Here is a 16,240-nt window from a genome sequence, read left to right as displayed (position 1 = left end):
TTCGCAAAGGACATTTCAGCGCTCCCGCCCGGAGATGCATCCGGTGGACTTTGGGATGGAGTTTATTGTCAGTTCGCGGGTCGTCCCGATTGGACCTGTTCCGGTTGTGCTTCCGCCAGTGCCATTTGAGAACATTCGCTGCAATTGCGTAAAACGTTGTGATTAAACATTCTGGTATACAAATCGAGGATAGAAAAATTTTACCGAAATCGAAAGAGTTCGCTACGGTCAATGCGAAAAACCTGCGGAAAACTATCAACAATTCAACGAAAAGTGCAAAGGTGGGCGAAACGAACGCAACTTTTCCGGCCAATATTTCCACCGTAGAAAACCTGGCACACGGTCAGCTGTCAGCAATAGTGCAGTGACAAACTAGAGCCATTTTTGTGCAACCATAAGGATAATGATTTAGCGCAGTGCATGGGGAAAGTTTTCTAAACGATCGTTGTGAAAAATGACCCTCTGTTTTTGTGAAAAGTGATAAGAAAGAAAGAAGATAAGTTGTTAACGATGGGTTTGGAACTGCATGCGTGTTGGAAAAATAAATGTTTTGAATCATAAAACAGTTGTGGTCGGATATTTATTACAACCAAGACACCAAATATGCTTGTAAGTATGATTATTAAAATAAGTGCTATCGGGCATAAAAAATAGTACTTAAAGCAACAAAAAGGACAAAATTTTAACTACGATGCTTTTAAAATGATTGCAAATTTGATCTGAGAAACGTTGGAAAGGAAAATTTTAAAATACGAAATCAACATTTGAAATGATATTCTTTGTATCCAAACTAAAAATAAGTTTCATACCTGTTCAACATGTTTTGGGTTGTGTATCGTTATTCCGATGAAAAATAAGTAAGACATTGAAATGTACTCTATGATCAGATCAATAAAAAGACCATAACCTAAGAAACACTTTTTCCTCTGCCAAATCATACCTCATGATGGATTGAGCTAAGCGAAATCAAACGAAAATCGATTCCCTAAAACCTGTCCGGCCTTCCAATGCCAATTCCCCAGTCGACACTTGGTCAGTGGCGGACGCCCGTTGTCCAAAGTTCGTGGCCCCTTTGCCTTTTTCCGTACCAGTCGAGCAGTCGGCAGACGTTATTGCGCGGGCGATAATTTAATTTGGTTCGATTTTTCTATTTCCAGAACAATCTACTTGGCGGGCGAAGTAGATTTTTTAGATACGAGTGTTTGTTTGAATGTCGGAGAAGGTTGTGGCACTCCGAATTCGATTTAGGGATCATTGTTTATGGCAGTTCTTTATTTAGTTTCTTTACGTAAGTAATCGATCGGATTGATTCTTTTATCGTCTTTGACTTTCAGGCCCTGGATCGAGCTGTCGTATCGAAAGCAGTGATGCTGAAGTGAACACACGAACTCAAACAAACAGAAATCAGCGAAAATCCTTCGCAACGACTTGGAGGACTTTAGTTTCGGATTACCTTTAATGTCACTCGCAACCACGATGGAACAGTTGGCTCATTTCGTGACGAAATCGTTCGACTTCAACAACAGCCGCGTGTTGGATTTGCTCAACATGACGGCAACGGCCGGTCCTACACCTACCCACCACCACCCCAGCTCCCACGAATACGGTGGACGAAGTCTAGGGGTTGGTTCCGACTCGGATGCCCTCTCCAACACCAGCAGCAGCCTGGGTGGCGACCTGGAGGACGAAATCCACTCCCATTCGCTCGAAGTGTCCCACCGGAGGGTCTCAGAACACCATCAGACTGCCGGTCAGGGAAGACCTCCTTCCGTTGATCACGAACAGCCTCGGAACGTTCCGGATGAGGACGAGGAAACGATCGATATCGAGATCACGGACCTTTCGTACAGCAACGGGGTGTCGGGTGTGAGTGAGAGCGTGGTGCAAAGTGTGGATGTGGTCGGTGTTCCGTCGGAACTGTCGCACACGTCGATAGCGGCGGCAATGGCGGCCAACCAGTCCCTGCTCGGAATCGAACCGCCCGCGTCCTTTGTGACAAGTGTCAGTGGAAGTGGCAGCAACAGTAATAGCAGTGTTAGTGTAAATCCGGCCCCGGTGGAAACGTCCTCCAGTGAGCCTTCTAGTGAACAGGTGTCGGTGGTTGGACCTTCGCTTCTTTTGCTCACCGGTTCGTCCACCGCCACCACCACCAACAACAATGAAAGTAGCGCCGCGAATCGAAACGAAATCAGTGTTATCCGTAAGTTTGACAATAATAAAAATCCTACGCACGACGAACGGTGCGTTGTGTCGTGCGATCCTGGAAGTGGTACTAACGGAACCAAACGCAACACCGGCAGTGGCCACAACAACACGCACACAAAAACTACCACCAAAAGACACGTGCCGAGAAATTGGCTCATTGCCGATCTGGTGGATGAGAAAACGGATGGTAAGTGGTTGAGTGTACTTCTAGAGGGTGGAAGACAATCTTAGGGGACTTGTTCAGTCGAGTTAAAATTTGTATTTGTATCTGTTGTTTTGACTCAAGTTATTTGATTCAAACGTGTTGTACTAAATTGTTCTATTTTCGTAGAAAAATATATAGTTTTGTGAAAACAAAACGGCTAGTAATGATTTTGTTTTGACAATTTGGCGTATCCAATGGCAATAATAGAATCTCCAGAAATTGAATTAGAACACCATATATTGTAATTCAATTGTTTATGAAAAGATTATTTCAAACCAATATAATTTTCTGATAAACTAACAAAACATATGCAGATTTGAAATATACACAATTTATTGAACATTTCCTTTGTATTTCAAATCTATGAAATCAATTAAATAAAGCCTTTGTATATTTTAGTGTACTGAATCTATCAAATTAGACACTCTTTACATAAAAAAGTGTCTAATCATTGCATTTTTTGTAGTCTCATGTTTTTTTTTAAATTTATGTTAAACCTTTGTTTTTGGTTCGTAGTTAATATGGGTCATTGCATCCAGAAATATCATTCTTAAGTGCTAATAGTTTTTCCACTCTCCAACTACAATAATAAAAAAACTCTTCAACCTTTTCAACTACAAACCTCTTCTGCCAAAACTGTTGTAATTACTAATACGAGCTCGGAGTTGTTGTAAAATATGTTTTGTCAAATAACAATTATAATCTTATGTAAAAAACCAATTAATTGATATGACACTGTAAAAACCAAATATAAACAGAAAACAAAACACGTTCGCATTACTTAACATTCCAGAGAATCCAAAAGAAGACGTTGCCTTAAATCTGGTGCGTGCGGAAAGTGACCCAAAGCAGACGAAGATTTCCAACGGACTCGATGGCCACGCCGGCCAGCAAGTCGTCCGCCCCAAACCCGCCTCGGAGCTGCTCAAACAAAGTGTCGATCTCGTCAACGGGCATCACTATTCGAATCCATCCTCCGTGACGAGCCACCCGGGAGTATTAGCCGACGGTGAATCCGATACAGGTAATTTAGCCATCTTTTGTCCCTTTTATTTATCCGTTATGGGACGCATTAGAAAGTAATCAAACAAATTAACCCCACCAAAACAGGAGCATTTTTTTTAAAGAAAGGGTAAAATAGGTCTGCTGGTGTTGATCCCACCATCATGCTTGCATTGGGAGTAATAAATATTGCCTTTTTGGTAATCCCGGATTGGGAAGGTCTATCAATTAGTTTTCGACGACTTAAAACTTGAACCAGGCGAAGGAACGAGGAGTCAGAAGGAAAAAAGGCATGAAACAAAAGCGGAAAACGTTCTTTCGCTAAATGTTAAGCTGTCAATTTATTTAACTTTACACCATCAATTGTCGTTCGCTTGAGGCACTCAGGCTGAGGTGCTTGGGAAGAAAACATGGCGTCAATAGCCGGGATCCCAAAGGAAGCCTCCTTTTTCGCCGGAAGCGGTAAACGATTCCAAGCAGGCGAGGTTAATCAAACTGATACCGAACATAGGCGAGACGGAGCGAGCGATAGCTGGCGTCCCTTTTCCTATCGCCATGGAAATACCACCCGGCACCCTTTATTAGTCGGCTTCCACAAGTTTCCTATTTACATTTCATTATCCTCCACGAGCAGGGTTTGCAAGCTCAAAGCTGGAAAGCGGAGGACGGGACCGGATTAAGAAAGGGGTTGAGTGAATGATCATTTATTTGTCGGAACGTCGTAAGCCGCCTTTTAATGGCGAAACCGGGAATGTGTAAGCGTTTATCCTTTTGCCCTCCGGCAGATCCGGGCAAAGGAGGTACGCGCGATACTTTTGCACGACTTTGGCGCACAAAGCGGGCCCGTTTGTGTTAATTAATTAATTGGTTGTACCGTAAGGACGACGATGACTTAATTAAATGGCTGTTTCTTGAAGATTTCCTTCCCCAATTTCCCTTCGGTCTGGGGAAGAAATCTCACCGTGGATTATGAGCAAACTCTCTGCTGCGTCGAGCAACTAATTGGAGAGCAATTTCTTCGACAGAAAGCTTACAGAAATGGGCGAAGTAAACGTCGTCAACGAGGTGTTTTTGCGCTGATGAATGTTGTAAGTTTCTGGTGATGGTGCAAAAGCAATCAGTTGACAAAAAAGAACATCAGTTCTGAGGACTAATGTTGTTTGCTTTAATTAACTATAAACTGTTTCACAAGTAGGTTTTTGTTTAACCATTTACCGCTCGTTAGCAGAAAGAGTAAGAAGAAAGCCTTACTTAAGCTATGTCACATTAAACTATGCCAAATTAATTTTTACTTTCAATAGGGAATATAATTATGTTAATGTTTACAATAAAATAAAATTATTTATATGTTTTTACGAAATTCTTCTGGTTCGCGCTGCGTTCTGATCCATTCACCTCAACTATATATAGCTTAGATATGAAATCCAATCAGTTCAAAATATTTCATTTCGTCAGGGAACAGTATGAATTGTCAAATAAACATTTTTTTAAACTCTTTTAAATGTTTATTTTAAAAAAACGGTTTCCTTTGCATTGTCAAATGGGTTTCATTTGATATTTAACATCATTAAAACACTTCGTTGTAAAATTTTAGTCGCGCTCCGCATGTAGTGACGTTTAATTTCATCGCTCGACAATAAAATATGTCCTGCACTACTTTATCATTTTAAAATTAAAAAACAACACACAATTCAAGTGCTTCCGAAACGCATAATTCATCCCGACAAAGCGTGATCATGCTGCAGCAAGAGGCTGGCGCAGCATAAACAATTGGCGCCGCACGATTTTCCCGATGCAGCAAAACTCATTACGCCCAGTTTCACGAACTGTAGGAAGGAAAAGCGGTTGGCCAGATGAACACCACGACGGTTTGTCTGCGACCCCGTAGTGTTCTATTTTCAATCGAGCTTCCACACGCTGATTTGCATCTTAATCTTAAGTGCCGGAAAATACCGAAACAACCGTGGGGATTGCTTTTTTCCAATCCGAGGTAATATAACCTGGTTGAGTTTTCGCGGGTGAACGTAAAAAGGAAACCCAGTCAGTCGTATAGTTTCCCACCCAAAAGGGCGCTACGAGCGGTTTCTTTTTTCTCACTCACTTTTTTCAAAGCAATCTCGCTCCGTTTTGCTTGATTCTTTTTTCCCTCCCTCCTTTGACTGGTAAACATACAAAACACATAACAATAAAAGTAAGTGGAAAAAGATAACGCGAAACTGCCTCTCGCAAGTGGCGGAAAATACACGTGGAAAACCTCGATAGAAACGGGGGTGGAAAATCGCACGGAAGAACCTTCGCCTTCGTACCTTTCGGCGCACACTTGAACGACGCGCCGAAGTTCTGTTATTAAGTTCTGCGTAAAATAACCGTACTTCATCGCCAGTGGTCGACGGAAGTTCATCTTCGCACCCCCTCGGGGGAAGTTTTCCTCCCGCCGTCCAACGAAAAGCGAGCCCTCCACTACTACCAGTGTTGTTACGTGTTTGGCGGGTGGTAAAAACTTTAGACTATTATTGTGTTAAATTGATATAAATTGCATTACAAATAATCATGAATAAAAGATTGCGCTGCCCTTCGGTTCGTCCTTTTTTGCGTCCGGATCTGGAAGAGAGAGAGAGTGCTAAAAAAGGGGAAAAGGGATGTCGAGCACGCGTTGTCGGAGTTTAATCTTCCACCCCTCCCGGGGTGGCTTTAGTATTTTCTTCCTTCTTCCGGTTTCTATATCACCCCGCGCTCTCTGGGGTGAGTGAGGTGAGGTGATTGAGGTGATTGAGGTGCCCTCGAGAACGAGGAAGTTGAAAGGTTAGATTAAATTCCGCACCAGTTTATATATGAACCAAAGTGAGTGATAAGGAAGCTTTGAACGAATTTGGATGTAACAGGTCGAGGAAAAATTTGTTTTGCTGAAATTTTGTTAAAGCTGAAAGATTTTTATGTTGTGAAAGTATTTGATATGAATCGAAGTCCTTAAGTTCTTGTGGATGTGTTCCCTCTTCTGATTGATTATAGTAAAGGAACAGCGGAGAATTAAAGTGAAAAATGATGTTACTCATTCTTGTCGAAACATGGCCATAAGAAAGCCGATCATTTGTGGACAGGGTTAGGATAGTTGACATCATTAATCATTTTTACAGTAGGGAAAATGTTCTTCCAGTGCGACAATTACTTTCCCGTATTACTAAGGGTGATTATCGCGCTCATCGCTTTTCTATTTCGGCACAGAAACGCCACGGCCAACACCACGAGAGACGCTAACCCCCGACCAGGACGACTCGAGCGCGGACCGACCGGGAACGACGGGTCCGCCGGCGGCCGACGAACGGATAAAGGTCCCACCGGAACCGGGTCACGGCGCCAACGGCCACGGACCGCTGTCGGCGCTCAGCAACAACAAGCAGCGCCGCTCGCGGACCAACTTCACGCTGGAGCAGCTGAACGAACTCGAGCGGCTCTTCGAGGAAACGCACTATCCGGACGCGTTCATGCGGGAAGAGCTGAGCCAGCGGTTGGGACTGAGTGAGGCCCGGGTGCAGGTAAGCCCGTGTCCGCGTTGACGCATAAAAATTCATCGGTTTGCGATCGATTTATACAACCTGTTCTACCTCCCTCGAGGGACCGACCGGCCTTTAGCTCCGACGTTGGTGTTCGAAAATCACTTAGGCAAATTGAAAGGATTGCTTATGGCTTTTGGGTCGTTCCTTCTTTTTGGATGATGATTTGAATGCGACCGACATTGATCCCTTCCAAGGCTCTCCTCTAAACGGCAGTAAAGTTAACTGAATTATCGGATTTTCGCGAGCCATGTGTTGGTCAGCTTTTTTTGCCTTTCACTTGGGTGTTTTTTTCGTTCGATTTAAAAGAAAAGAACCTTTCACATGGAGGAAGAGTTTTGATAATCAAATGAGTTAAATTTAGAAATCTATAAACCACTGTATCTTGCATTTCATTTGAGGTGATTGTTCATTGAAAATATTAGAGTTTTTATTATTAAATTCATCTCTAATGAAATACTTCAAATGGAAGCACTAAAATACTTTTCAATGGTGAAGATAGGTTCATCCAATTTAAAACTACATTTTTAAATCAACACACTAGTTAAAGTCTTCAATTTCCGGAACTGACGCAATCAGCCTCGAAGCATGGCTACTCTTAATCTACTACATATTTTAGCTTTTTTTTATGTATGGATTTCTATGTACACCTAAAACTCGACCAATATAGAACCGTCGCTTCTGAAACTTTTCACACATTAAGTTTAAGTACTGCAGATGTTGTTGAAGGTTTGTTTGATCACTATTTTTTGATAAAATCGTCTAAATTTTACAATTTAAACTCAGTTTTACTAACACAAACATAACAAGCATGTAAACAAATGTCAAGGTGTATCTACCATAGTTACACTAAGGTTTATACATCGCGGGGAAATTGATGAAATATCAAAAATTTTAAATATGTCGTTATTGTAACTATTAAATTCAAACATATCTTTCAAGTATTAGTTAAAATCATAATTCTTTTCTCAATTCCTTCTTCACCGCACAACGCCGGGGCGTCAAGCTAGTTACCCATATTTCTACGATCGATCTCAAACAAACATTAATTCTCGGAAAGAAAACAAATAAACAACCCACGGAGCCGATTGCGTCACCCCACATTTTCTTTTGGTCTCGCTTATCATGATCCATCGTTCGCAGATTGAAGGCTAATGCTTAATCGATTAAGATATATCTCCAAGCCACTTGTCTCTTTCCCCTTCTCTCGAGAACTAAAGGCATGCTCCCAGCCTCTTTCCCGGCCGAGAAGAAAAAAAGTCGTGTGTGCGAAAAGTGGCATTTAATTAAATTAATTTGCTCACCATTAGCTGGCGAATTTGCTCGTTGCGTCAATCGGACATTAATTTTCCACTAATTGATTGGATTTCCCTCCACTGTGCAGAGGCTTACTCTGGTGGTTTGTTTCATTCTGCTAGGATTTTGCTTGCCGAGATTGAAGAGGCTTTTGGTATAGTGCTCGTCTCTCTTATCTTCATTTTGGGAAGCGCCGTTTTAAAAACATTATCGAACGGTTATTTATGACCCAGTGATGAAATAGCTAGACTTTGAACATTTTCATGAGTGTTTGTATGTTTTTCTTCATTGTCGTTGCACTAACAACAACCAACGCAGGAACCTCTTGGCCTTACATGGATCTAGTGTTTCTGAGGATTAAGTATGATTTCCTTTCTCTTAAAGTGGATATCAAGAAGCAGTGCGTTAATGCACAGTTTTCCCTCTCTCATTTAAACGGCAAACTCCCAGGCGCAATTCCTTTCCCCGTTTTGTCCCTTCACCATTCGCACCGATTTGTATCAATTTCACTCAAGATGGTCGTTAAATTAGCCGTGAGTTATGGACCGGTGGGAATCATAATTTGTTTCCCCTTCTTGTTTCCTTTCCGTGGAACCTTTGTAGTTACTGTTTGTTTGGATTTTACCCGACATACGACGCTGTCAAGATTTATGTTGACCACCGAAGAAACCGGGAAGGAAACACTCCCGGTAGCCAGGGTGCGGGGTTAATTGAATTTTTTGGCGCAAAAGTCAGTGCGGAAAAGTTTCACATTTTTCTCCTTCTCTTCGTTAATTCAGCAACCGGCTTGGGGAAGAAGAAGTTTGTTGTTTTGACCTCCAAAAAGCAGCATTGCTCGACCAGATGCTAGTAGTCTTTCTTGCTCCTGCTTCCATGGAGTTGGAAGGAAAGTTTCGTCCACTCATCGGAAACTATCTGCCATAATTCATAAACATAACCGTTGTCTAGTCTATGTTACACCTTCTGTAATGTTAGTTTACGACCGTATTTATATAACATTTTGCTTTTCTTTTACACACAAAACCAGGTTTGGTTCCAGAATCGGAGAGCAAAGTGTAGGAAGCACGAAAATCAACTACACAAAGGTAAGTACAAGTTATTATTTTCAAAAGTGGTGGTTCATACAGAGGCGGATCTACCTATGAGCGGACTGAGCGGCCGCGGGGGGCCCCGAGCTTAAGGGGGCCCCGTGATGAAATCCTCAGATCGCAAAAGTAACTACCGATTTTATTCACTCCGATTCTCGCAGTGCTATGCATACTTTGATAAAAGTTATTACAGATGCACTTCGATATTGCTTAACCATTGTTAATTTTCACCTAAAGCCTTGGCAGAATATGTTTTCATGAATCTTCTTTCTCATCTAATAATGTCCCTTTGACTTAAAATGCTCGCAATTTACGGTCCACCAGCAAAATGCACTGTTATCCTTTTAAAATGGTTTCCTCATCGCTGTTAAAATTGATTTTAATTGATTAAAGATTTAATAATTTGAGGTCGATTTTAAATTCCAGATAATGAAGATTTGACGTCTGATTTCTTAAAATAAGCCAATTGTGCGAAAAGGAATGCGAAAATTTATTAATTTTAGATTCTTTGAATTAATATTTACTATAAAATATGTGACGAAGTTATGGGTAGTAACGAAAAGATGTGAAGAATTTTTGCCTATAAAAAATCATGGAGACTATATGCTGAAAATATGTATAAAGGATTGCAAGCTGTTGTAAAATATAAGTCCAATTTTGGCCATAGGTATAGACACATTTTGAGCAATGGAAATGTCTGGAGGGCCCCGATTATCCAACCGCTTGGGGCCCCGGAATGGATTGATCCGCTTCTGGGTTCATAAATCATGGAAGATTTTAAAACATTTGAAATTATTCTCCGATGGAGCGAAATGGCGGCGGTAATAATATAGTAGTATATATGTAGTGTCTTACCAACCTATCGATACCAACTTCGAAACATTAGCTTCTAATTGGCCATTTATCGAGCTCCCGAGAGACATTCGTTCGCTTGACTACACAAACAACACGTTCATAAACGAACTCATAAATTATGCATCCTGACAATGCAATGCCTCACCTCCACACCACAGATGCATAAATGTGCATAAGCCCCTTCAAACGCCCTCTACTTTCCACACCGACCAATGGCAAACGCCTCTGCCATGGCAGTCCAGCTCGTTGATAATATATCGGAAGCTGTATTTTAATTTTCCCTTCCGCCCGATTGGAGATTTATTAAAAACGCAAAACCAACCGGAAATCTATAGCGCCATGATTCAATTTGTGCAAAGGCGTTAGATACGAGCCTCGGGCGATTGGGTGAGTTTTTTTTATTGATTTTTTTACGAGCATAGTTAATGTTTATTGAATAGGAAATGGTACCGATCCGAAGCCGCAGGGAAACGAACGAATCCGGAGGGCGAGAGGAACACGATGCGCTTAAATTTGATCAAATAATTTGTATTGATTTATGTTTATGCCCCTCGATACGGCACATACGGTTCACACGTAGTTCGAATGAAAATGAAAATAAATTCATATTTAAATTTAAAGGAATTTATCAGAGCGTTTTGCAGTGCACATCTCTAGAAACACAAGATCCTCAGTTGAGTATTGATTTTTCCTAGAAATTTTTGCTGCGTCCGGATTTTAAAGATTTTCTTTTGTGCAAAGCAATTTTTAACCCCTTTTCCCTTGTTTTTCCTCCTGCTGTGAAGAAAACTCTCGTGCCATAAACAATCATATTTATGTACGTATAAAGACATCTGTTTCTTTGCCTGCTGAAAGAATCAGCCATGGTCAGCCAAATTTGTGGAAAATGTTCAAACCAAATTGAAAGCTCATACATCTCCCGATATTCTCCGCCACACCATTGAAACAAATTGAGTCTCGATGTGGATATGCTTTATCAAAACTGACACGTTTTGCTACTCTGGAATTTTCGATTGAAATTTCACTTCTCGGACACTCGATTAAAAATAATTTGAAATGAAGTATGATTTATTCACACAGACTATTCGTAATTTCACTGCTCATTAAAATTCAACCTTTGATGAAAAGTGTTCTCAAATTTAATTTATTAATTTTATAATGTAATTTTTCCCTTACCGGTGCGATGAAAAATCCGACAAACCACCGAAAGTACACATTCGCAGCGCAATTGCTTGTAAACCGCCGGCGAACATAAGCCGCTGCGTTATGCGTGAATTTTAATCAGATTGTACAAATTTAATCAAATTATAACCACCCGCTTTCGTAGGAGCAGTTTTCCAAAGGAACCCATCTGACCATTTCCAACACCTCCCGGTTCAGCAGACGACGGCCATGTGATGGATGTGTTTTATCGGGCTGCCCGCTTGTTGTACGCCTAATGCCCCAACATCCCTAAGGGGTGCCAAAGTTTGTGAACCCGCTCCGGTTCGGAATGTGGCCATGAAAATCCGAACGCCACTGTTTGTGCCCACCCCTCCGACCTGGGTTGGTGCTGGGGTGCTAAAGTCAATTAATGTTATTGAATTCGTCGCTTCAATCACAGCATAAACACTCAATTATCGGATAAACATGGCTCGCAACCAAACCCAATACAGAAATACACCCGCTCCTAAAGAAAGGAGGAACAAGTGAAAAAATCCCGCACCCTTTTCTTCGCGCCTGGTGTTCGTTTATTGTTCGGCCCCTATTTTTCTCCGGTTGCATGGAATCGTTTAACCCCTGATTTGTATCCGATTTTCCACCATCAACGGTAAGGCACGCTTGCGCCTCGCTTCGGTCGATGAATTTCCTTATGCTGGGTGTAGCCGGGCAAACGGAATGCCGGAAGGGGATGTGAAGGAGCGAACGGACCACGAGACAATCGAAACAAATCGCACGACACTTGAAACAGTACACACGCACACACAGAGGCACACTGGGGAGGACAGTTTTCCCGGTGCTTTGCCGAAACCGCACCGGAGAAAAGGACAGCCCGGCTTGATTTACTTCCCGAGAGTGGCGTTATTTATTGCTCTGGGAATAAGTGTCCGGGGACCCGTTGCAGGCACACGAAGATGGAATGGAATTGGATAGATTCATTGCGTTCGGGAGTTTTTGTTGTTTCTTTTTTCCAATGTGGCATGTATAAGACGTTATGTATGCAGTGTGCAACGGAAGTGAGGTAAAAGAAGGATAGAAAATATCCCTTACTTTTGGAGCAACAAATTTGCGAAGTTCAGATTTACCCAAACGTAACAAAACGCTCGCGAATTTTTGGATCTTTTGCAAACGTAATGCACTTGGAATGAAACCTTTGTCATTGAATGCAATTCAGTTTAAAAATCCTTTCAGCATCGCAGAAGCATCTGCACCGGAAAATGCTTATTCAAACTCTCTAGAAAATAAAAAGATTTTGATTTAAAATTTAATTTAATTTATGATAGGAAATAGAGGGCGGAAAAATGAAACAAAATTGGAAATCTTCAATATTTTAAAGTATTCGAATGTCGCTTATTTGAAAAAAAACGTACAGTTTTCGATAAATCTAAACTCTTCTTACAATAAATTGAGGCACAGGGAAGAAGCGGTCGACAGCTTGTCTTTGAACTGCATCACAACCGGTGCCGGTATGTTCCTATTTAAACGGTTACCATAATCAAACAACGACGACATCACGTCCGATGAGTCGGCACAGCGGCCTCGGTGTATACCTGGTGTGTGCAGGACACGAGTTTCGAGCCGGAATCGAATCGAATCCAAGGAGCACGTAGCAAAACTGGCACAAATTAGCGTTCGGCTTTGTGATCTCGAGGAAGAAGGGGATCCGGGGATAGAAGTTAACCGCTCCCTTTAGCCCTTTTTTACACTGGAGTACATATGCACACAAACACCGCCTCGCTGGGTGGGAAGGGGCAATCCGAACGTTGGGCACTTGTTTGCGCAGCCAAATTGGCAGACAAACAGAGTGTAAACACCGGGCTTTCCCGGCAGAGGAAATAATACATGCAAATTCAAATTATGCACCACCACCGGAGTTTGATTCCGACCGGGGTTTGTTTCTGTTCTAGGGCTTCCTCTTTCATTGATGTTGTGGAACAGTCGGCTGAACACCGCTTCCGAATAAGTCGGCCACACGTTTGAAAGCCCAAATTGTTTGATTTTACGTTGACAAATTACACCGGCACGTTCTGCAACGAATTCCTGCTCGACATCCCGGCCTTCCTGCTCGACGGAACCACAAGCAACAGCAGTTTTGGTGCTATTTTCCTGCAACCACAGGATAGGTGCACATTTTCCGCGCGGAACTACACGATACACGCGGTGCTTAATTTCGTGCTTCGGATCACGGAAATCCGCGCCATCGAAACATCGTCCTTTGCGGCCATCATCATACGTCAACACGGCAACAACACTAACCGTCCCCGTTGCCAACCTTGTTTTGTTGTACAAATACTGTCGAACGTGACGTGCATAAGACGAGTGAGTAAGGGGGGCGAGAGATTGGAAAAATTCCGTTGCCAGGAAGGATACTTTCACCACTCCGGGGCTCAAAAAAAAAGGATCACGATCATCTCGGCTCGATGTCGAACCGGTACTTTTTTAGAAGGCGATGTTATGTTATGTTATGTTATTATTACCGCTGCTATTCGTCCTTTTGCCACGAGACCGAATGCGAATGATTTTATTTTCAAATCAAGCCACCAACCGGCTCCTTTACCCTCCCCCGTGTGGGAACCGCCCTCCCGCAGCCGAGTCGGCAATAAATACAACACGAAATGATAATTTAATAAACTGTCTGACGACCAAACAGTGCTGAGACTGAGGGAAGGTTTTTTATCATTTCTTCTTTCTCTCTTTATCTCGTTTATGGTTGGTGAGCCTTATCTTCGTATCCTTTTGCACACCGATATCCTGTTGCGTGTTGTTGCGGGCTGGCGTGGCAACGTAGGGGAAACGGAGCACCGAGACAGTCGTAGTCTCGGATTTATGGGATTACATCAACTGTAATCACATAATTGAATTAGCTTGCCGAATCTTCGCCCTGCCCCCTGGCCCACCGCCCTTCCCGGGACCGGTAGATCCAAATCAAGTGGAAAGATAAAGTTAAGGGCGAGATATGATCATAAAACGGAAACGCCGGGCTGGCTTGATGCTGGCGGAAGCGAGGGGTTGGAAGAGACAGTCACTTGTGTTGGTAAAAAACACGATAAAAAAGCCGTGTGCCTCAATCTTGATCACCCTACGAGGAGACACAAGAGTTTTTCTCTAGTATTTACTTGAAAATGGTACCACGAGATAGATTTTTAAATTCATGATACGGTAAATATGTTGGTAATTCCGTAAAAACGACGTTTTTCTCGACGTCTCTTGTCGAAATCAAATATAAACTATTTTTCTAACAACTGAAAAATAAATAAATTATCAAGCAACGCAGTATGTTTATTTTACTTTTTTTTTGCAAATATTTACTTTAAAAATAAAAACGAAGTCTATTTTTACTGCCAAACTATGATGCAGACAGAACACCTCAAATACTAAAAACAAACCAAAATCTCCTAAGATCAGTAAAACCTCTCGTGAAATCGATACGAGAAACATGTTCTCTTTCAATTTGCTGAATCACATTTTTCACCCCCTGGCCTGGGCATATGGCAAAGACGGGAAAGTCATGTGCCCGAATAACAAACAGATCCCCAAATACCAGGCACCGGTCACCGAAATGATCCCAGGAAGTTGAATTTAGTTGGCTATCATTCAAACGGATCCTTCCATAAATCTTACGCCAGCTGACCATTCTCGAGTTTGGCTTACACCTCTTGACCTTCTTTCCCACCCACAGGCATCATCCTATCGAGCCACAGTCCACCCGTCACGACCCCGCTGGAACCGTGCCGAATAGCACCGTACGTGAACGTTCCTTCGCTGCGAGCCAGCTCGGGTGCCCCTCCGGGAGGACACTCGACCGGCCCTGGAGGTCCACCGGCTTCGTCCAACTCTTCCGGAGCGGCAGCAGCAGCGGCGGCAGCGGCGGCGGCGGCTGCAGCTGCCGCTGCGGCCAACCATCCCTTTCCCGGTGCGGCCTTCTCTGCCTTCGATTCGGCGTTCATTTCGGCCGCTGCCCATCAGGTAAGCCGACGGCATTTCCCCCCAGAATCCTTGAATGAGCCTTACAGGGAGGTTCTCAACTGCTTGGTATTGTTTCTCCCGTTGCAGTACGCGGCGGCCCTGAGCTCCGGCAGTGTACCGGCGAGCCTTTTCTCACTTTCCCAGTATCGGCAAGGACTAGCGGCGGCCACCGCCACCCTGCCCGTGTTTACCGTCGCCCACGACAAGAACTCGAGCATCGTCGATCTGCGGCTGAAGGCGGAAAAGCACAAGGAGAATCAGAAGAAAATTGTACATAATGTGCCCTCCTAATGATCGCCGCGCGGATCGTAATTGCTTCGCCCTAAAGGTCGCGGTTTTGCCTCCCGAAACGATGCTGGTGTCATTGCGCTCGAGGAATAACCTTTAAACCCACACACATACACGGGGTCACACAAGCCACATTCGAAGATAGACCAGATTTCACCGGGACTACGCAACACAGCACAATCCCCGTCAGCCATATTGGAACACCCGTGGACGGTGTGGGAGTCGGTTTGCCCGCCATAATCCTGCCGGCCCCCGTGTTCCATGGCCCAAGCGTTCCACATTCCGTTTCGTCGTTGGCGTTCGATTTATGGTCGCTTGCAATGAAATTGTAATTTACAGCCAACGCTCAGCACCCACTCCCACTCACAAACAGTCAACCTTTGGTCGAACCGCACCTCCTGCCGGCGCTGTACTTGGTAGAGTATGAAATTGAGATTAATAAATAATTAAATTCGAATGAATTACGATTTGATTGCATTTGAGTCACGATGAGTTGAGAAATTGCCCGCAAAAGTTAAACAAGCAACCGATAATCCGATTAACGTGTAAGTATTTTTTCAGGGTTTAATAAAACAACGAAAAAT

At 43.0% G+C, this 16,240-nt stretch overlaps 1 protein-coding gene across 1 annotated transcript; it reads left to right on the top strand.

Moving 5' to 3' along the window:
- Positions 1 to 1,476: 1,476 nt before the first annotated feature.
- On the top strand, positions 1,477 to 15,659 carry LOC131264065 (uncharacterized). Its single transcript, XM_058266353.1, has 6 exons — positions 1,477 to 2,392; positions 3,204 to 3,434; positions 6,635 to 6,945; positions 9,287 to 9,344; positions 15,082 to 15,368; positions 15,456 to 15,659. Exons 1-6 carry the CDS (start codon positions 1,477 to 1,479, stop codon positions 15,657 to 15,659), a joined length of 2,007 nt encoding a protein of 668 aa, XP_058122336.1.
- The last annotated feature ends 581 nt before the right edge of the window (positions 15,660 to 16,240 follow it).

Source organism: Anopheles coustani, chromosome 2 (genome assembly GCF_943734705.1).
Source record: "Anopheles coustani chromosome 2, idAnoCousDA_361_x.2, whole genome shotgun sequence".
In the NCBI taxonomy this organism is placed as follows: domain Eukaryota; kingdom Metazoa; phylum Arthropoda; class Insecta; order Diptera; family Culicidae; genus Anopheles; species Anopheles coustani.
This window is presented reverse-complemented; position numbering and strand designations above follow the sequence as displayed.

Bases quoted from the DNA above. Each gene is read 5' to 3' on its own strand.
- LOC131264065 (XM_058266353.1), top strand. From the start codon at position 1,477: ATGGAACAGTTGGCTCATTTCGTGACGAAATCGTTCGACTTCAACAAC. The intron at 2,393-3,203 runs GTAAGTGGTTGA...TTAACATTCCAG, and splicing joins GGTGGATGAGAAAACGGATG to AGAATCCAAAAGAAGACGTT. The intron at 6,946-9,286 runs GTAAGCCCGTGT...ACACAAAACCAG, and splicing joins TGAGTGAGGCCCGGGTGCAG to GTTTGGTTCCAGAATCGGAG.